Source organism: Limulus polyphemus, unplaced genomic scaffold, assembly GCF_000517525.1.
Source record: "Limulus polyphemus unplaced genomic scaffold, Limulus_polyphemus-2.1.2 Scaffold4276, whole genome shotgun sequence".
Lineage (NCBI taxonomy): Eukaryota > Metazoa > Arthropoda > Merostomata > Xiphosura > Limulidae > Limulus > Limulus polyphemus.
In genome coordinates, this window is record NW_013669886.1 from 33438 (window position 1) to 56888 (window position 23451).

The window sequence follows — 23451 nt, forward strand, 5'->3', positions numbered from 1 at the left end:
CTTATTTTCAATAAGCAATCCTGAAAAATATTTGGGGGTGCTTAACTTTTTTCCAGGTGTATATATATAAAAGCAAAATCTGTTGCATGTTTGTCTGCTAACTCCTTGCACACTAGTTAATCAATCTCCACCAAACTTGGCGTGGTGACTCCTATGGTCCCCAGAAGTAACATGGAGGAGTCAAAATTCTGTCTGTCCAATGACTTTGGGCATATAATAGTGTTAGATTATAGTTGAAGGTAGGTTGGTAGAGAATATGACAAGTAATAAAATTGAATGGGGTATACACTATGCTTGGTGTTGATGGTGCATAAAAATCATAATAATTGACTGAAATTCCCCATAACATTTTCTTGGTTGTCAAGAAGACACATTACTGCAACATCACCAAATTTTGACCATTTGGAACCCTCAGCTACAACTCTGTAATAATGCGTATGGTTTAGTCACCACATGTTTCAATTTTGAAAATGCCCAAGTTAAAGCACGCTTCTTCAGCTTAGTAAGCTAAAAAAGCAAAAGCCAGGAAGACAGTCCAAAGAGAAAACCCCCAAAAACTACATATATATATATATATATATAAAGCAAAATAATATTTGTCTCTCTAACTCCTTGCACACTATTTGAACAATCTCCACCAAATTTGGCATGCAACTCCTACAGTCCCAAGAAGTAACATGGAGGGGTCAAACTTCCTAGTAGGGGTTGGACCCAAATCTAATTCTGGAAAAACTACCAAATCAGCACAACTTGACACAGTGAAACAGAATGACATGAAAGAGGAGGGGTGGACCCCATATAATCTATATAAATAACCATCAATGTGTGTGTGTGTGTGCATATCTGTTCCTTATACATTTCCTCATTTCTTGATCAATCAGCACCAAACTTGACACAATAATACAGGATGACATGAGGAAGTACATGAGGGTGTGGGAGGTGAACACCAGTCTAATTTCAAAAAACTACTAAGTCAGCACAACTTGACAAGGTGATACAGGCTGACAAGAGGAAGGGGTGTTGGACCCCCATCTAATCTCTATATAGAAGCAAAATTGTATGTTTCTCTGTCTGCTAACTCCTCACACACTACTTGATCAATCTCCACCAAACTTGGCATGGTGACTCCTACAGTCCCCACAAGAAACATGAAGGGGTCAAAATTCCCACCAGGTTTCCCACAAAAAAAGTTTACATTTGATTTTGCCAAACAACTTGCAACATGTCACATATTTATGTATTTTTCTTTTTTGTTGTAATATTGTAACACTGTCTGTTCCTTTTCTCTAAACAGTGGGAAATTCTACTGTAAAAGAAATCTTCAAAGCTCATGAAACTTTATTGAGACAGAACCACTTTTCTGGGTTAATTTTGCTAATGATCAAATATGTCCCTCTTTTTCAATGTAAGGCTGAATGTGTGGCTCACTCTACTGTGGCATTTTTAGGTTTATGACTCTTCCTATAACACTACAATTCACTGGTAAATATGCCTTGAAAAAACAAACAAGACTCAATACTTTATTGTGCAGTGATTCTTAAAATTTAAGGTTTAAGTTAAATCTATCATTAAAATAAGGAACTATTTTGTGTTTAAACAGAGAATGGGTAGGACAAACTACTCAAACTTCATCTACATGTATCAGTGCTCTGTGTTTTAAAAAGATTGGTAGATGGAATTTCACCACAGTCTCAAAGTAATTTGGCATTGGACAAAGTGTGCAGAAGTGTTAATGAGTGTTTAGTGTGTTTTAACTTTCAGTGATATTATGTTAACAATAGTGAAGTTTAAAATTATTAAACCGTCGAAAATTACTTTGTTTTGGGAATCAAAGAGATTTTGGCCATTAAAAACTTTCATTTGCAATAGAATGCAGTAGACTACTGTTGTGTTATTTTTATGTGTAACTGTAATGAACATAGTATATTTAAAAAGTATTAAGTATTAAAAAGTATTATACCGATCACTTCTCTAGCAAGAAACTGATATAAAGGACTGATCACTTCCCTTTGTTTAAAATTCAATGTAAATGACTTTAGCTCTCATTTGATTATTAGCCCTTTAGGAGAAAAGTAATATGTATGCTTAACCTTTAAAATGCCAAGAAAAGCCACATCAAAATCTCTTTCAATAAAATAGTTCAGAGGCTGCAGGAAAAGCGGAATGAAGTAGAAATGAATAACAAGAGGAAAGAACAGCAAGGCTAAAAGCTGCAAGAGTTAGAAAAGCCAGTAGGAGGAGAAATAGATCACAGGAAGAAAGAGAAGTAAGGCTTGAAGCTGAAAGAGTTAGAACAGCTGAAATACACTCACAAGAATCTGATGAATTAAGAAACGAAAGGCTTGAAGGAATGAGGGAGTCAGCTATATCAAGAAGTTTAAGAGAAACTGAAGGGGAAAGAAATAGAAGAAGGCAAATATTACATTTGGCAGCTCATCACTATGGTATATCAAGAAGCTTTAATTTACATTGTGTAATTTGTGTTTGAAAATCAAAGGTTTAGATAAAAATTGAAATGTTATGAAAATTGAATTTTTTAAACAAATGTTCTAAAAAGAAATTTCTTTGTGTTTTTAAATACCTATTTCAAGTACTTTGGACACCTGTGCACGGAACGAGTAATTCAGCTAGTGTATAATAAAATCTAAAATGTAAGTCCTTGATGCTCTAGCACAGTGGTTCCCAAACTGTAGTTTCGCATGTCTAGTCAAGTTTGTAATTATAATTGACATGTAAATCAGATACTTGGGGAAATAGTACCTTCCATGAATGCGAATTTTGCAGTAGAATAAAAGATTTTTTTAGACAAACTAATTTATATACTACTATGAATATTATCCTCCAATAAAAGTTAACTCATGCACTGCACAAAGATTCCTAGCCAGATCTTTGTTAGTAATACGTAAATTTACTGCAAAGATTTCACATATTAAAAGAACTGTTTTATTATGCCAATATTAACATATGCAACAAAGAAGCATCAGGAAATGTTTTGTCAACATGTATAAAAACAAGGAAAGAAACTAGAGCTTGTGAAAATGTTTCCATGAAACAGTCTTACAAACATATCAAACACTAACCTGAGCTCTGTTTCCAACATTGAAATTATAAAAGAAGATGTGTTTGTTAGTTCCATTATCACAGTATTCTAATGCACTATGAAATAAAACCTATAAAATAATAAAGATAAGTTATTTTCACTTTATTTGAGTGACTTGTACTTACTAATACAGTGGTGTGTTGCCACAAATGTAAGACATGGCACAGCAGATGATGCTTTCAGCATCTATACATTTAGTTCCTAACAAATTCTCAATCATTAAACAGTGCAATACTGCCATAAGCAGACTTGTGATTACAGAAAAATATAAAAAGCCTTTTCACGAGGAAATATTCATACAATGAAATTGTTAAGCAATGTAATGCCAAAGGACACATTTCAAAGAAGTCTTTAATTTTTTCGTGAAAGTACAAACATTTAAACAGCATTGAGCTCTAAAACGATGTCTCATGCCAATACAAAACAACACTCAGCCACAATTAGAATGTCATTGTTACAAAACAAAACTCCAAAACCTACTTCAATAAAGCTGGGTATCTCCTGGAACCATTAACAAGATAATAAACAAGGGTTTAAAACTGACAAAGACACACAAGCTTCCAGCCACACTTTAAAATCAGCAGCTGCATTCAAGAGAAAGATAGTCAAACAATCATAGCAGTTCCATTCAACAATGTGCCTGTCAAGTTATTTGATGCAGCTCCAAAAGCTATTGTGTCTGCTTAAGCTGCTCTTTAATAGCAAAGTTCACAGAAATTAGGGGTATTTAGAATGTTTGTTGAGATGAGTGGTTTAAAATTCGACCACATCATCTGTTGGAGAAACTTATTACAATAAAAATGGTCGTATTAGACAACAGTGTATAATCACAGTCATCGTGCAAACCATGTTGGGAAAGTATTACATAGTGCTACATAGAATCTGCAGCATCACTTATATAAAGTTCTATTACCTTGCCATAAAAAAGTGAAATTATTATTAAAATTTTATTTGTTTCTTACATGTGTAGCAACATTGTATCTAGTATTGACTTATTACTGATGATTGGTGATACTGATAGTTATTACCTCAGTTCAGTAATAACTGATGACATAATATGAATCATAAATAATCACTGCAAATATTAATCAAATTTCATTGGTTTTGCAAACAATATTTAACTTAAAACTCTTTCAAGTATATTGTATCTGGAACTTAGTTAATTATACATACTTCAGACTCAAGAACTAATTATTTTTTCTACGTATTAAACATCTTCCAAAAGTACTTTTAATTTAGTACTAATTAAACAGAATAACTAAAGATAAAAGGCTAACCAATAAACATAAACATTTTTATTTTGTCTTTACAGATACTTATATGTAAAACAGATTCTTATTCTACACTCAGATATCTATTTCATCAATACATTTATTCAGTGTTTATTTTACATAAAATTCTTCAAAAAGCATGAGATCACAAGCAAATTCAAGGTTTTTTGTGTGTAATGAACTTTTTGAAAAGTTTCTCAAGGACCGTCTCTAAGTTAGAAGTGAAAGACTACAGAGAGAAGGCAGCTAGTCTAGTCAACATCATCCACCATCAACCCTTTGGCTACTCTAACCAAACAGTGGAACCGATTCTCATATTATAACACCTTCACAGCTGAAAGAGTGAGCATTTGGTGATTGAATTAAATCTGCAACATGTAGATCGCGAGTCACACACCATAGCCACCATGCCTCGTATTCCAGGTAAGCAAAATATGTATGAAAAATAATATTTTCCTAACTATCTGTTCATGCTGATGTATACGTAAAAAAAAAAAACACAGTACTAATTCATATACAAAATTATCACACCATATCAATTCACACAATATATTTGTACTTCTTTTTCTATTAAAGAATTGTATACAATGGTTTAAAAGCCGTATAAATGTTTAATAACTATCTCACCTTATTCAAGAGAAGTATCTTCTTCAGATGCTTGTCAGACAAATCAGTATGACTACAGTAAAAAAATACTTAATATTATCATACTAAGAGGAATGAAGTACTGCAAGAAAACTTAAACACACAATAATTATAGATCATACATACAATGACAGTTGTCAAAAATTCAAGAAATGATGAAGTCAAAATGCCCTCTGCTTCTCTTTTAATGTTGAATTCTGAAAAATAAATCTTACATTTTCTAATAATTCTGTCAATTCTTCAAATGCAGGCGTTTTCTTATAAACTTTGAAATACAGAATGGTATTTTAGGGTACCAAAAATACTGTGAGTTCACAAGGACAATAACTATACTACATAGATGAAGTAATTCAAAGATAGTCCCAGCACGCAGTTCTCCACAAGACACAGAAGTTCATAGATGTAATATTTGTAATTATGAATGTTGCAATTTGTTACACGTGAAATGACAGAAACAAGACACATTGTTGAAGTCTGAATGATATAAAAGGATTTATTTTGAGCAAAATCAGAAGAATGGCTGATTAAAATATTGATTGTCTGTGGCAGTATGACTATTGCTTTGAAAAATACTGAAAAATTAAAAGAAAGTGAAATATTCTGTATCTAGTATTAAAAAAGATTAATTCAAGCTTAACTTGAAATTAAATTTAAATGTGCAAGACCACCAGTATACCAAAACAAGGACCAAAAATTGGCAGTAAGTCTTTACATTCTCAAATGTGAAATGAGCAATCTTCCTCAAAATTTGGATTAAATCTGATGTGAGAGTGCCAAAATTGCATTTACAATACACATTCTCTCTGCAGCTGATAAATCAGAAAATGGCCACTGGAATTAGAAAATATTCCCACTCCATGCAACAGTCATAAGGTCACAAAAAACATAAAGAAACAGCATTTTATGAAACAACAGATAATTTCCTTGACTAGTCATACTATGAAAAGTAATATCTCAGGCTGAAACTAGTATATGAGCTTAGAAACATGTTTAATTTTTTAGGAGGGAATACAGAGGAATAGGGTATGTACTATGTACCCACTACACATATATAAAATTGAATAAAACAAAGTATGTCTGTGGATGTCAAGCATGTTATATTAAAATGATTTTGGAGCCTCACCTCACCACATCATTACAGTCTCATGTGACAAATTCCACTCAGGCTCTACCTGACAACAATGTATTTTTACAATAGTTGCATTACATAATTTCAATGCAAAAAAGTTCAGTGGTAAGGGTGTCATGTCCACAACACACTAATCCTCCCTGCATGCTTTTAAAACCCATTTATCATATGAGGATAACAGTTTCTCAGTGCCAGTTTCAAATGTACAATAGTACAGAAATACATGGGTTCTACATCTGGCTACTTGATCAATATGTTTTGTATAGAACAGCATGAAGACCTGTTTCATTCTCAAGCTGCTTGAGATATGCAACAATTGAATGGAAATACAACTGCAACCCATATTGTTTCCAGAAGTAGATCTCACTTTACTATGTTGTGTATTATCCCGGGGCACATGGATGGCTTTTGCTACTGATATTTGTATTTGTGAATATGATATATTGAGAAAGATTCAAGCAAATGGCATGAAAATTACTGCAAATGTTTTGCGAGTTGAAAAAATAAATAAATATATGTATATAATTTTATAAGCTGCCTGGGTATGTTATTTTAGAGTTTCAGGTCCCATAATGTAATTGTTTTTTTTCCACTCACATAATAGCACTAATTAAACAACAAATAAAAATAATATAGTTATGAAGGTAAAAAAACAGTTCAACTCTCTTGCTACAGACTTGGTGGATTACACAAAACTCGTGACCCCAAAATGAGCTACTGAAACCTATAAAAGCACAGCGAGGAATGGAGGAGAGACTAAGTTATAATGAAAGCACATTCTTACAAGTTGGTGGCTCGACTGTGGACTCTACAGTGAGATTAACTTCTGTATTGATGGTAAACTGCTTTGTTGTTGTTGGAAACCCTATTGTGGCTATACAATCAGAGTAAAGAGGATTACTTACAATATATCAGACACTTCATAACTGTGTGCAGGGTTCAAACATTGCTAGACACCACTCAAACTTTTGCCAAGTACTATCCTAGGGCAATTTGGGAATTATTAAAGCATGAAAAAGGGAACAGCATAATGACAACAACAACAACAGTCTAAATAGATTTTTTGAAATCTTCATAAAGGATAATTGTATGAGGCCAGTTAATCAGCTGTTAATTTATCTAAATTATACTTGTTTTATCCCTTGTTTAGTTAAATTTCACTAACCTAGGACACTAAGTATAGAAGATCAGTATTATCATTATAAAAACTTCCTTAATACATCTATTTTTAAATTACTCATTATTCCGAGTTCTCAACGTTCTGTTTGTTTGTTACTGATTTAGTTTTTAATTATATCTATTTATTAAATCAAATTCTTGTGTTTCATATCTGTTGCTGTTTGTTACTCCACACAACAGTTAAGTATGGAACACAGGAATGTATGGAAACTTGCCAGAAAATAGCTCATGAGTGCTGTTTGTTTAAAAATGGGTTATAAAGGAGAACTTTCTCTCCTCAAAAGTTTGTCAAGCATCTTATTAAAGTTCGTATTGATATTCAGCAAACAGTAATTTTAATGTTGGAAAATTATTGTTAAATCAAATAATGAATTGTTGGCAAGGTTAAAATCTGAATTAAGTTATTCTTCCATTATTCAGAAAAAACCCTGAAAAATGAGCAAACAATCCAGATCATTATACATCTATGGAAACATCCAACATTAAAACTAGTCTCTTTACACCGAATGAAAAGTGCCAAAAAACATTTTATGCATAAAAGTCTTTCAGTTCCTATACTAAATTTTATTTTGTATTTTATCAAGATATTAAAGAAAATAATAGGTGTGATTCTGATAACAGCATTGATGTCACCTATGGATCTGGTACAATACAAAGGTTGTAATGTTGGCTCCATGACTAGTGTTTCCATACAAAGAATTACAAATATGCAGCCCTCTCATCTGATAACAACTCGTGAATCCTTGTAACTATGCCAATTTAGCCAAATGTGCCCAAGGCAGATCCAACGGACAAGCCCTGTACAGGAAAAGGAATAGTGACTATAACTCCAAATTTTCATGTATCTACATTACATAGTAAACTGTTAGTAAAATGTACATGTTTGTTGTGCATAAAAGAAATACCTATTCCAAAAGTATCTGTATTCAAGATATGTCTATAAATTGACATCAGTCTTACTCAGACTCTGACAAGTGGGAGTGCAAGGTGATGTTCATAGGAAGAATAAAGATATTTTTGTCCATTCTACAGTTTTTATGTTCCATTTGCATAGCATCTAGGACTTCCAAAATACATATCTATCTTTTTTTCAGTATCCCTGTATAATATATCAGGTATTTTCTGTCCTCTACCATAAACCGTTGCTAAATCAGCAACGTAGAGTAAAGTGAACAGTTGGTAACTCTGGCATTAAATATATTATACCATGTTCAATGGCACACTGTAAAAGGTTGTGGCATGCACACTCTGACCTCCACTGAGTATTTACAATTAATGTGATGCCCCCCTACCCCCCCCAAAAAAAAGTTCTTTGGTGTTAATTGTTCAGCTTCCATTGGCCAAAGGCTAAACATTTGGAATCTCTTGGAAACCAGAAATGAATAAGCAGGAGTCATCCTGTAATATTTTACCAAGATGTTTTGTCTATACTAACCATTATTTCTATTGTCCATTAATCATCAAGAAAGGTTGCTAACAGCTGCAGATATTTTAAAGAATTTTATAAACTAATGTTATTGATAGAAGTATCTGTGAAAGAGTTCTAAGACTTCTAAACCATATAAGGCTCTTTAAAACAAGAGTGGATCTAAATTCCTTATCCACATGGACAAGAGCAGAAATATTTGTCAGTTCTAAAAATTTCTGAACATTAAAAGAAAAATCTTTCCTTCTGACTTTGCCAACACATATTACAATCATTACCAGTAGTAGGCTTGTGAAAGAAATTATTGTACAGGTGCAAGAAGGTATTAAAAAGATGAGTAAAAAATTAGATAAAAATGTAGCAGACAAATCATTTCGAAATTTATTTTCTTATACTTTTCCAAAATGGTTTGATTCATTTCAGCCAATATTGCTCGGATGGATTTCTATAATCAATACAGATCTCTCCTGCCATGGCAAACAGCAGATGGAAACCAGAAGAAAGATAAGTTTGTTGCTCAAACTTTTCTAAATAAAGTTGGCACATAAAAAAGTAATAGAAATACCCAGAATAAAATTTAGCCTAACATTGCCCATACTTACACTTCACAAGATTAAGTTGTTGTAATAAAAAAAACTACTTTATTATCCAATATGTTCTTCTAATAATCCTAGGGTCTTATATTAAGTATCTTACAGACCTCACTTAAATATGTACATAGTGCATTTTTAACTCTGACATGCTACAGAATTATTTGATATTAAGTTCAAACTCTTACAAAAGAAGTATCAATGCTAGTATTCCAATATTATATATTAGGCAGAAACTCACCTCTTTTCTGTAAATTTTTCTAGTACTAAATTTTTCAGTTGATTCACCAAATCCTGGAGATTGTTCTCATCTTCCATTATGTGTTGAAGATGCTGGCGATTATAGTCTTTCATCTTCTCTACTTCTATTCGACATGAATTTACATTCACCTTTTCCAAATTAAACTATAAAAAGACAGATGAGATCGTTTTAAAAAAATAAAGAAAAAACAAAAAAAATTAACAATCTTTCTATAACAGAAGACTTGATCTACCACTAGATAACATTCCCAAATTTCATCATTACAAATACTAGTACTTAAAATGGGTTTACTTTTAAAGTATAAGATCATTAAGTGAATAGGTTTTGACATTTTTCCAGTACTTTCCACATATATGGGCTTGTACTTTTAATTAGATGGTAACAATATTATTTGTTTTTTCAACAATGGATTCATCACATGACAACACCAAAACTTTACTCATGAGATACATTTTCATTAAGTAGCAACAATAATTTAATTGATCTAAGTTGTACCTCTATTTCATAAAATAATGATACAGTTTTAAAATGAAGTAGAGCCTTATAATGACAATAATTGACCTTTACAATTGCAATATTTTACCTTCTTTCATCATACAACATGAACACATCAGCTTAACATGCCTCTACATTTAACCCTTCATTTGCACCTTGTGTAAATCTGCATACAACCCCATGCACAATGATTCACAATTTTTTCCAGTGGGCCATTCAAAATGTTGCACACAAAATGCTTGTATCTTATGATGTCAACTGCAGTTGAAATGTTTATCACATTAAAACATGTTATGAAGTCTCCGTGAATTTATTTTATCTTACATTACTGTTTACTAATTGTTATTGGATATCAACCATGTCTTGATATTAACTTTTATCAAAAGATAGTTACATTTTGATCACATCAAAAAAATGTTAACAGAAGACAAATAAGGTGGTCTCCAAAGTGCACGGGCCTGCGATGGTTTTAGAACATTTATAAATGTATAGTTTAAATGAAAAAGAATAGAGAATGTATATAAAGTAATAAATTCATATGTATAATTAATTAAATTCATTCATGATATTCAATTAATAATATAGCAAAATTGATTATAACTAAATTATAAATCCAAGTAGTAATGTTTTATTGTGTAGAATATTCTCGATTTCTGCAATGGAACAAAATGATCTGGAAAGTTCCACAAAATTCTCTTTTTTGACTAGCAACATCTATATAAAGACAAGCACATGCACAAGGGTTTTAGATTTTGTTGTGGCATTGTTTTGTGAAGTTGTTTACTTATTTCATTAATTTCTTTTAATATGGAGGATTCTGAAAATATTGCTTTGTCATCATGTAAAACTCAAACACGAAAGTGTATCAAGATCTGGCTTGTGGGACAAATTAACGAAAAAATACAGGCAGGAAGCTGCCAACATGTTGCCAAGTTTTGTCTGTATTCTTTCACAAACATATGACACTGAAGATGAGTATCAGAGATAGTGCAAGGTGTACCATCAGGGAAGTTATTCAGCCATAGCTCATATACCAACAACTATAGAGTGCAGTGCCACTGAAAAGTTAGAGAAAATATTTAACTCATGGAAGAAAATAAAAAAGAACTCATAATGAAAGACTACAACTCATATGAAAAATTTTTCATGAGAAACTTGATAATCTTTTTGACATTGCTCATGCTAATGCCACAAAGCTAATTAAGATAGAAGATGATCGTTTATTCTTGATTGATCAGCATGGTGAAAGAAAGGGATACGTGACTAGAGCAGATTGTGTACTGACGAAAAAAGAACAATGTTCCATGGAAAGAAAAACTTATGAAGAAGAAAGATGCTGTCATGCAGAAATGCCAAAAACGAAAATTTGGTTACTATGCCTCAATTGAGTTTATGTCCTCATCTGAAGAGGAGAGTAATGAAGCCCTTGAACTGAAAAATGTTAATACATAGTCCAAAAACAAAGGCTCCACAACATAATTTCATCAGTTATCGCATTGGCTCTGGATTGCACCAATATCAATGACCAAGATGCAACATATTTGTTGGCAGTGACAGTGCAAATTCTAGGGCATGATGTATCAGACTTTACAATAAATAGGTCATCAATAAGAAGAAGCAGAATTGCTAACCAAAAAGAAGTGGCTCATAATGTCAAGGATGAATTCAACCCTTCAGATGTGCCATTAACTGTGCACTGGGATTGTAAAATGTTGCCAGACATCACCAAGCAAAAATCGGTAGACAGGTTAGCAGTTTTAGTGTCAGAGTATAAAGTCAATCAGCTGTTTGGAGTGCTAAAGTTGTGCAGTGGATCTAGAAAAGCAGCAAGTGAAGCTGTCATGAAAACATTAAGTGACTGGGACATTTAAGGCAATATCAAAGCATTGAGTTTCGATACAACGGCTTCTAATACTGGTCATCTGGCTACTTTCCATTTAATCGAAATTGGAAGAGATCTCCTTCACCTTGCATGTCGGCATCATATATATGGTATAATTCTAAGAGATGTTTTCATGCACTATCTAGGAGCATCGTGAGGCACAGAAATTGGTCAATTCAAACAATTCCATCATAAGTGGTCCAGCATTGATCAGAAATGCTATAGTACTGCCATGAGTGACCAGATATGTTCTAAAATACTGAAAACTCAAAACACACTCAGACTGGAAGTTCTTAAGTTTCCCAAGAAGGAGCCAAGAGATGACTATCACGAATTGTTGGAACTAATGATCATTTTTCTAGGTGACAAGTCACCACGTGGTATTCGATTCATGGCTCCAGGAGCAATGCACCAGGCCAAGTGGATGGCCAAGATTCTTTATTCCATGAAAGTATAGATGTTCCAAAATCAGTTTCAAATGACTGAAAGAAAAGAGAGGTCACTCAGAGATCTCAGCATGTTTGCCTCTTTGCTCTACACAAGGGCTTGGATTTCAAGTTCGAATCCAACTGTAGCTCCAGCAAATTATCTCAATTTTATTAACTCTCTTGTGAAATACAGCACCATACAGTAGCTTTCTGCAGGCATTTATGGTACCTAATTGAAGAATTAATTGCCCAAGCCTTCTTTGATGCTAACATTGACAACAGAATAAAGAAAAGGATGGTGGAACTCTAGAAAAATGAGTAAATGAGAAACTACACCATCAAGTGAAACTTGACTCAAGATATGTTGAAAATTAAACTTAGATGATTTCATGACAGCCAATACTTTAAAGTTCGTTGATATTCTAGACATTCTTCATAACTTCCTAAGATCAGTTGACCCAAAATTATTGGAAACAAAATGAAGAATTTCAACATCCCAAACAGTTTGTCAAAAACCTCCAGGTAGTAAATGATTCAGCCAATAGACAAGTGAAGCTCGTACAAGATTTTAACTGCTCCATCACCAAAAATAAGGAGCAAAAGCAATATCTGTTGCAAGTTGTCGCAGAGCACGGGAACAAATTTCCAGATGCTAAAAAATTGCTACAAGTTGGAGATAGTTCAATTAAAGTTTTCTAAAACTAAATTGTATATCCAATTTAAAAAAATAACTTGTTTAATATTTATAACAATCTTTTATTTGCATTTACCTTCACATTTATTGTGAATAAAGTTTCAGTGCATTTTGAGATGATTTTATTTATTTCTGTTTACCATGACCCAATAAACTTACATAGCTATATAAATAATAGTGTTGAGTGATCTCTAAATGTTGACCAATGACGGTGAAATCTTACATGCAATGTTATATTGTAGATTGTAAAAAAATTATGGGGTACCATGAAGGAAATTCAAACTTTCGATTTTGAGGACCATCCTGGAAGGCATACACAAGTTGACCAAAAGTGCTATCATGAAACTTAACCCTTTCACTGCAGCTGGGACGTATATTTCCCATTGTCACTCAAAATTGCCATGCATGACATATTGGAGTAAAATGAGTTGGAAAGTATTTATTGGCATTCCACCTAATGTTGATATATAGTTTCCTTCAATGTTTTCCACTCAGCTCTTCAGTAACAAACAAGATGCCCAAGCAGAATATACAACAACTGCGTGCCAAACGTGCCCGCATTGCTGGAGTAGAAAGTAATAACCCTAATTACTATGTAAATATGCTTGATGCACTTGACTCAGATAGCTTAGAAGATAGTGAAAGTGAGTCAAATGGTATTCAAATGCATGATGATGAAAAGGCAATGAGACAGGAGGATGCTAACTATCCATCTAGTGATGATAGTCAAGATGATGAACCTGGACCGAACAGAGGAAGGTGTAAACAGCGTCGACAAATGAGAAACATTTCTCCGAGTTGCAGCATGAGGAGGGGGGTGGGAACATTTGGAAATATACATCCCAGCTGCAGTGAATGGGTTAAATGAAATGAAAATAAAATATTTCCTCATTCCTATATCTTTCATTATATGGAAAATTATTTGCCTTTTACCATTAACTGTCATTAACTACCAAACATAAAATAATAATAGGTGTAACAAATAATACTAATATTCTGATTCAAGGAAATTTTTTACCTTTACGATTAATTCCTCAATTGGAAACAGCTTCCTTTGGTGCTTTCCAAATCCACCACCAATGTTAACAATAAAGTTTATCACTGCTTCTGGGAAGTAACCTTCATTCTATATATATATAAAAAAAAGTTATCATGAAACCAATCAATATTAAAAGTAAAATCCACAAAGTATGAGACAAATGTATTCTTTTCTCATGATAAAATTATTGAATAATTTGGGATATTTGACATTTCACCTACAAATGTTATATTTTTTAAGTAAAATGTAACATTATTACTGAACCCCTAAACAAAAACAACAAAAAAGTGTACTACTATATGCACCATCTTCATGTGAGCATACAATGTAGAAAATTAATGTTTTGATGTTGATCTAACACACCTTAATGCAAAACATAGGATGTGTTAACATAAAAAAATAATTCTACCTAAGTTTAGAAGACAAAACAGCAAGATACGGAACATACAACTTACTAATTTTTATTTTGTTTTATAATTTCATTGATTGGATGTTGATAAATTTATTAGATTCAACATTACCTTTAAACTATATTTCCAAGATTTTATTTAACTAGGAGTATGTAGAACCCCAATATTAAGATTAGGTCATATTTATTAAAATGATATTTAAGATATAAAACTACCATTGGTAACAATTTCAAGAATATATATAACATGCAGAAATAATTGCAGTTTCTTATTAGAAGTTTAACAAATTAAAAACTTAAAACTAAAAGTGCAAACAATATATATAACAAGAATATTTTAAAGGAGTCAGAATAAAAATAAGTTTATCTTTGTATAAAAATGTCTTTTATTTAAAATAAAAATAGTAGAAAGGCTCATCTTTAGTGTTTTAGAGAAAAGCCACATTGGGCATCTGCTGTATCCACCATGGGGAATCAAACCCAGAATTTTAGCATTGTAAGTCCGTAGTCTTACCACTGTCCCACTGGGGAACATAGTAGAAAGGAACTAAGATTGTTGTTTAACTTGTCAATAGAAACTGATTTTTCATTTTTTTGTCTGTGTATATGGATAGGAAGGTCATAAGATTCAAAAAGTTTCTGAACAGAAACCATAAGGATTTCAACCTTTCTGAACAGTTCTGTTTAACTGACATAGGATTTTTCCAATATAGGATGCTTTACAGTCACCCAAGCAGTCTTTAGTTTGAAACTTATTCTGAATCCAAAAGTATAATTTGAAAACCATTTGCAGCTTAATTTATGGATAAAAACTCTTATTCATATCTGAATTTAATTTCTGCAAGACTATGCTTTGCCTAAAAAAAAAGAGGACAAAAATTAATTGAAATTTTGAGACAGGTATGTTAGCAGATGCTATTTAATTATTCATGAATTTATGTATTATAGTTTCTCCAAGGTGAAAGAGGTGATCATTTTCTTTCTCAAAATGTTTTGTTAAAAAATAATATTTTGGATCAGACGGAAGAATAACTAGAAGAAATGTTGGAAGTTGCACTTAGTGTGTTAAGCTAAAGATTTTGATTGAAAGAACCCAGCATAAATCTCTCAATTTATCCATATGTAAACAAACACACACACACAGTTATAAGATAGGCCTGCAGGGTTCCAAACTCCATTAATAGACTAGTAATAAACCAATACCCTGTAATTTTATCTTATAGATCACAAATTCCTGAAATAAAACATACACATTGTGTATATACATGTTATGATTCCCTCAAATTAAAAAAAATGTAAATCTATGTATAAAAACATAAAGATATACATCATAAACTAAATCTACATGATTTTTACAGTAAAGATGTTTACATAAATATGTTCTACATTGATCATTATAAGTTTACATTACGTACCTTGAAATTCTCAACATGAATATCTCCTTGTCTCTTCGATAATTTGGTCCCATCTCTGATGACAAAAAGAATATTTCAGGTATATTTTATAAGGCATGTGAATTTGTATATTAGCTTATATCACTAGAACCAGAATATAGTTTGTACATGTACCATGTCTTAAAAGTGCAGTATGTTGCCATTATCTAATTTAAGCAAAGATATTAAAATTTATGAACGTGCTTATAATTTTCACATCAATTTCAATTTAAAAGGCTTTAAAAGTGCTACATCTGTATTAAAATGTTACAACTTATGTAAAAAGACATAAAACAGTTTTTCAGTCGTATAATTCATTATAGCATATAAACCATAATTATTGTAATCTCTGTAATTCTATAATTTTCAAATGTTTCAATCGGGTCACTCAAAACTTCTAGTAATTATGCTTGATAAAGATTTATAAGCTAGAGGCTTAACCTAAAGATCCGCTTTCTTTTATCAACTAATTATTTGCACTTGTATATTTACTGTGTGGTAATAAAACAATTCAGCATATGTTCCATGAAAGATAAACTGAAAATAAAAATGGAACACTTTCCAATATTCAAGTGAAAAACATCTATTTTTATTAAAGAAACATTACCGACTATTTTGTATATGATCTTTAATATAAGGAGGCACTGAGACTAAAACAGTTCTCTAGTGCATAATAAACATGCAAGAAGAGAAAAAGCCACTTGGAAAGTTACTTAATAGGTAGTGACAATACTGATGCAACATTTGTACATGTCACAGAACATGCAATGATGGAGATATGTATTAACTGTTACATTCTACAAAAACTTCTCAAATATAATTTACACTAGTAGTTTCTTCCTTAGTTGAACGTGGTCACTGCTAAAAATAAAGCAAAGTTAACATATTCCTACACTGAAAATGTATTTCCGATAGACACCTACCTCCTCTCACATAATAGCTTTTCTCAACAAGTACTGCCTTCTATATGCACAAATTTTTGCTCACCACTAGCTTTGTGCTCCCACCTACATTAGTGTGTTTGCACATGTTAGAGCTGCATTATAGCGTGCAAATGAGCATGTGACAATAGGAGTGCAACACACCCTCCTAGTTCAGCTTACTCCCTCTATACCGTAGAACCCAAGAACAGATGCCCCACAGTCGATAATTGGAAGAGACAATGGTCAAACAGCCAAATTTGATAATGACCTACCTGCTAAGTACTAAAGGGAGGAAATGATCCAACACCCAACGAATTGCAAGAAGTTTCAAAAGAGTGATGTGGGACCTTGACCCGACCAAAGACAAGTGACCTCATGAGATTCCATATATACCTCCCAACCCACAAGATGTATGAGGTAAAAGGTACAAAACAGGGAGGTGGAAGAGGATCACCAGCCAGGGTTACATCCCTGTAGAGCCACCAGGCAAAAACGACCTTTAGAGAGGAGGGTCAATGAAAAGGTTAGAGAATAATTACAGGATGTCAACCTGTAATAACGAATTACAAACAACCAGGAACAGAACTCCAGATAAGGGTAACTGACCAGTAAGATAGTGTTTCAATTGAGAAGAAACCCTACCGATGCTGTTGAGAAAAAAAGGGATACCAAGGAAAAGGTAAGGAAAAAGTCTGTGAGAAGTGTAGGATGAGAAGAGTCCTATCCAAACATAAAGTATCAAGTATCTATGGTGAATGCATATAGCAAATGCAGTTTGCCCAAAAACCTGGAAAGGGGCACTGGGAAAGGGAAGGAAGGAAGAGTGCATGACACAGGAACAAGCCATAATAGGGTTCAAAATGTCGAAAAACAAGGAGGGAAAACTGATGAGAAAATACCACTTTGGATACCAATCAGGTAGGAAAATTCCCAAACAGTTGCCAATATGGTGCCAAATGGAGGTCAAGAAAGAACTGGAGGATGGAGACACACTTGAGTAAATAGTGTGCACCACAAAGAAAGTCCCATTAATGGAGGAGCCAAGTATATAGGTACAAAAGGAGAGGAAGAAAGGGAGGGTACGAGTCTCCCACAACAATCCCACAGAGGCCTGGTGGATAGAAATGGTGAGGAGAGGCATGTACGAAAAGGCAATGAAGAAAGTGGGGAAGGGGTAGACACAAATGCTAAAACTGGATCTGGAAAAAATACATTACATTTTCAGGGTGTGATCCCCATGCTGACTGAAAGACCTGAAGGTTTGGGAGTCCAAGAAAAAAATGCAGAGTCCAGAATGTAACTGAGTTATAAACTAAACAGCATAGACCCTGAAATCCCTGTAGAAAGGGTAAACTAACAACAGAGAAAAGGTATCATATGTGGGAAACTATGACAATGAATGGTCGACAAAAAAAAACGTGAATATTGATAGACATAGCCCTTGACTGCATGGTAATTGAAGGAGGTGGTAAAAGGCTGTCCAAAATGTCACCATACAAAACATTTAGTACTTTAGCCTTGGGGCCTTTTGCACTTGGGTGCATGGTTTAATAAACCAATGTTTTTTTTTTCATTATGTTGCTGTCTAAAAATAATTCAGGCAACTTTCAAATACACATTTTAGAACACAACAACTATATCAGGAAGAATGTCCAAAAACTGCTATAATTTACCTGACTTTCTAGCTAACCTATTAATGAGTTTCAAAATTCCATTACTGTTCAGAGCAACATATTTAGTCTAAACACATCAAGCTCTCCTCACAAACTATTGGCTTTGACCACTAATTCAAAATAGGCAGTTGTACAATTTATGTTGTTTAGAATATGCTCTTTCTTTGATTATAAACATGTAAAAATCAATGGCAAGAATTACAGACAGACATTTTTTTAAAAGATAGAGGATATGAAAGGAACGTATCATGTAGATTGAACAAATATAGTGGTTTTTCAACAGAGCAAGAACATATTGAAATTTTATATTCTGACTTGACAATATCTATAGTATGTGTTTCTAATTGGTTGAATAATCTGAAGTCCTTACAAGGGAAGAGAAAAAAAAATTAAATAAGAAGTCAGAACACCACCATGAGATATTTCCTTTTGAAATTAAGAAACTAAAAATTTAGAGAGTGTAAAAATTTGAATTATAAATTACGTTTTGATTCCAAATTCATTAACATATACTGATAAAGTATTTTAATTAAATTCTGAATGTAACCCCATAAAAATTTATGACATGTAAATTTTGACCCTATTGTGTCTACAGGGTTAAACTCTTGAAAAAAAAGTCTTTCTACACATAAGTATTAAGTTAAAATATTTAAATTAATCCTTATGTACACAAGTGGTTTTTATAATATTGCCTATTATTTTTTAAAATACACAATAAAAAGCAGACTAAATAAATAAAAACACAAATTTTGTTAATAAATATAATGTTGTTCAGTCTTTTTTGTTCAGCTTGTTTATTTACAATATGACATTACACATGTTACTCCTTGTATCTACCTTCAGAAATTTACATTCAAATCAAACCCCAAGTGGGGAAACTGCATATTTAAGCTAGCACAATGTATACATGTAATTTGTGGTGCTAAGAGATGAAGATGTAGTCTCTTGTTACTTAATTGTAGTTTAAGTAACTACAGATGGTGTTTTTCCTTCTTAATTCTGTAAACTTATTCATTAAACTCGAAACACAAATATAAAGTTTACACAATTGACATTTAGCTTAAGAAAACTAATAACCCTTAATTAAGAAAAACTCAAACTTTTTTCAAAAACTAAGTGAAAAGAATAATTTCAGAACTAAATATATCTTGCACATTTACTCTTCTAGGATAGTTACACTAATGATACCATCTTAAAAATGTTAATTCTGGAACTAATTTTTATAAATTGCAACAGAATATAAATAAGAAAAATCTGAAGATATCTAAAAGAATAAAAATGCTAAACATAACTCAAAATATCATTCAACATTGAATTGTGCTAATGAAGCAACAACAGTTTATATAATCATATCATTCACAATACATTCAACGGATGCTGTATTAGTTATGAGATCACTGATATGATTATTAATTATATTATAATAGAAATAATTAGCCATATGTCTCACCTGTTTAAGAGAAGTGGAAGGTGAGCAAAGACTGGAGGTGTCCAACCAAAGGCTTGATACATCATCAGATGCTTTGGTGTAGACACCTGCCATTCTACGCCACGCAAAACATGAGAGATCTCCATTGAATAGTCATCAACAACACAAGCTAAATGGTATGTTGGGTAGCCATCACTTTTTATTATAACCTGCATCAATACTGAATCATTAATATTTCAAATGGATTAAGAAGATAACTAAAAATGAAAATTAAAATGAATCTTCAAAAACAGAAATGTCAAACAGGAACCCATTACACTGAGTGAAAACTGATTTATATAAATTTATTGCAATTAATATGAAAGCATCCACCCTTTAACACAAATTATATTTTGAGTTGTTTCATAATTTACTGGTATATGTATGTACCCTGCAATATCTTTAAACATTACATTTTTTTAAACAACTAAACACAAAAATTACATTTCTCTCATGAATCTACATAATAGATATTAATTAAGATAGAAAATTTTTATATATGTTAGGTAATTATTCACAGTGAGACATGCAAAAAATAAGTAAAAAAAAAACACTAATATGAAAATGTTGTCATAGTCAAGTAAATATTTTTTATATTCTTAAGTGAGTTAAGAAGAATTTAAACAGAAATTACTGAAAATTATGATCTGCATTTTATAAAAAAACCTTATCAAAACATTCTCAGTGAGTAAGGTGAAAAATTATACTTGCTAGTAACTATTTAAATTGTAGGTTGAGAAAAAACGAATGAATAAAACAATCAATATTAATTGTAACTGGTTTATTAATGCATTCAAGTTCACAGTTAACATATAAATCTCATAAAAACATTTCCCATTTAAGACACATGCAGGACAAAACAATCACACTGTTACTGATCATGCAGTATCTGTTACTAGACAATTTGGATTGAAAGTCAGTTTGTTATACTCTTATTGTATCGGCTGAATATTTTGACTAATCATCTGAAAACAAGAAAGGTTTCATAGTTAAGTATTGGGAGGGGCCACACACCTGGGACAGCCCATGGTGTAGGAAACTGAAACTGTGTTACAAAGATAGTCTTAGTTTTGGAAAGTTTATTAACATTTTAAAACTCAATTGTCTTAATAAAGAAACAAGAAATTTAAAGAACAAAAAATATATTTTATAAAAATCATATAGAAACTATAATTACAAAATGAGTTTCATTCTTCTACTTTGAACAGATTCATTGCTAATTTACACTATAATATTTCTTTAAAGATTACAATTGATTACAAAAATAAAGTAAAAAATAAACACTTTTCCACCAAATACCTAAATATTTAAATAGTCTACAAGACTACACTTTAACTTGCATTAGAATATAAATATTAGTTTAAAATTCAATATATTTTAAGTACTAGCCCAAACATATGTCTTGGGTGAGAGGCATGTCTGGAAAAGTTTTTTTTTACAATAGAGGTAATAATTAAAACAAAACCTAACTGGAATCAGAACTAAAAGACAAAATAAATGAGTAATAAATGTATTTCTCAAACAAGCCTGAAATGACCATCTGGGAAATGAAACTTTGTTCATAACCTAATCACTCATTACACTTATACGTACAGTTTAACTATAAATACATTCAGAGATGTAAATTCTGGTCAAAATCTATTAGATTTACAAGTTTTGGAAGGGAAATTTTTGAAAGTCATAACTGTCAAATCAGACTAATTTTATGGACAATAAAGTATATAATTTTATTATACAAACTTTTACATAAGCAGACATTAGAAATTATTAGTCTTAAATAATGTTTTAAAAACATTGGTAAATAGTTATGGCATATCATGAAAGTGAGAGTTAAAACTTGGTCTTTTTGAAGCATCACAACTTTAAGTTTCAAAAGCTACAGCTATAAGTTTTTAATTTGATTATCAATGGCAAATGTAGAAAAAAACAACACTGATCTGAAACACTAAGCAATTATTTACATAGTTTTGGGTATCATGTATTGATTATACACAGTATTTTTGGTTTTAAAAAAATTACTTAAGTTTTTGAAATACTTAAAATTATTAAACAAAGCATTCCATTTGAAGAATAATGTAATACTACATAAAACTTACTGGATCTCCCTCAGTTTCAGAAATATTCAAGGTTATTGGTCCATATATTTGGTCAAGAAATGTCAGAGGCCCATCTTCTAGCTTTAAAAAACAATAAGATAAATAATCATTGTTTATAACTATTGTGATAACTGAAATGGAGACAACAGCAATAAGCTTTATGAATAATAAATTGTACAGCAGTATAATACACTTCTGTTCTTTAACATATTCTAAGGAAAAAAATTCAATTAACCCTACATATTATGTAGCTTCTGTAAAACATCATATCTTTCGATTAAATATTTGTATGAATTCTCAGCTTTGAAAATCTGAAAATATTTCTTTTTGATATTTTTTTACTGGAAACTATAAATGTTACACCTGGCATGGCCTTGTGGCTAGTGCACTCGACTTGCAATCTGGGTCATAAGTTCGAATCTCTGTCACAAAGCATGCACTCTATTGTTGCTGACTGGGCCAGCCACTGGGTGCAAAAATTCTTGGCTTACAAGTATACTGGCCAACTCCAAACTAGATGGCATTAAGGTCAATTGAAAAAAAAATATATAAATGCTTATCTTGTTGTAGACTTCTTCATACATTCTTATAATTTTTTTCCAATAAGAGTTTGTTTTACAACTGTAAAGTTAGTCTTCATTTTGACTTAAAAACATAAACAGTTTCACTGTGTTTATAATAAATGATGCACAACAAGAGTAGCTTTTTTTATTCTTTTTCAGTATCACAATTATAAGCAAGTTAAATTTTTAATTATTAATCAGAATGTTTCATTTAATGTATTTTATAATTAAGCTATAAACATATTTTATAATAATTTATATATATATATTTAACATTTCTTTTTGATCATTTTCTTAGCCCATTCAAGCAGCTGCTTATGTCAATAAGGCCTAATACAAACATAGCCTAACAAGCATCAGAGAAACAGAACTTGATATGGTCAAATGCAATATGATCTAAAAAAACCTAACAAGTATCAAACAACCCTAGCTCCACAAAAACATTTATTTTCCTATCAAGCTGCAACATCATAATTTAAATGAAGTATAAAATTATAAAAGAAACCTTTGCAAGCTTAAAAAAAATTACTATTATTGTAGCAAAAGTTGTCTACAAAAATATTTTCTTCTAGCAAAATATCACAAAGTTTACATTGACTTATTTGTTTTTTTTTAACTTGTTGTTTAATTTGTTGTTAACTGGACCAATTGTTGATAGAGATGTTGCAAAAGAAATATCAGCCGAAGCTTTTTGCCAGACACTAATCATAGCAGAACCATCTGGAAAATGATCTATAGGAAATAGT

At 31.7% G+C, this 23451-nt stretch overlaps 1 protein-coding gene across 2 annotated transcripts in view; it reads right to left on the reverse strand.

The window, feature by feature from the left end:
* LOC106470896 (probable glutamate--tRNA ligase, mitochondrial) overlaps positions 1-23451 on the reverse strand; it is a 63851-nt gene that overhangs the window by 13786 nt on the left and 26614 nt on the right. The window contains exons 7-12 of one of the 2 annotated variants that reach the window (XM_013931473.2): positions 22143-22226; positions 20029-20216; positions 15965-16019; positions 14120-14227; positions 9582-9745; positions 4999-5050 (exon numbers count right to left, since the gene is read on the reverse strand). In XM_013931473.2, the coding sequence (XP_013786927.1) occupies positions 4999-5050; positions 9582-9745; positions 14120-14227; positions 15965-16019; positions 20029-20216; positions 22143-22226 (651 nt within the window). The remainder of the gene's footprint in view (positions 1-4998; positions 5051-9581; positions 9746-14119; positions 14228-15964; positions 16020-20028; positions 20217-22142; positions 22227-23451) is intronic. The other variant, XM_022399534.1, reaches the window with a different exon arrangement.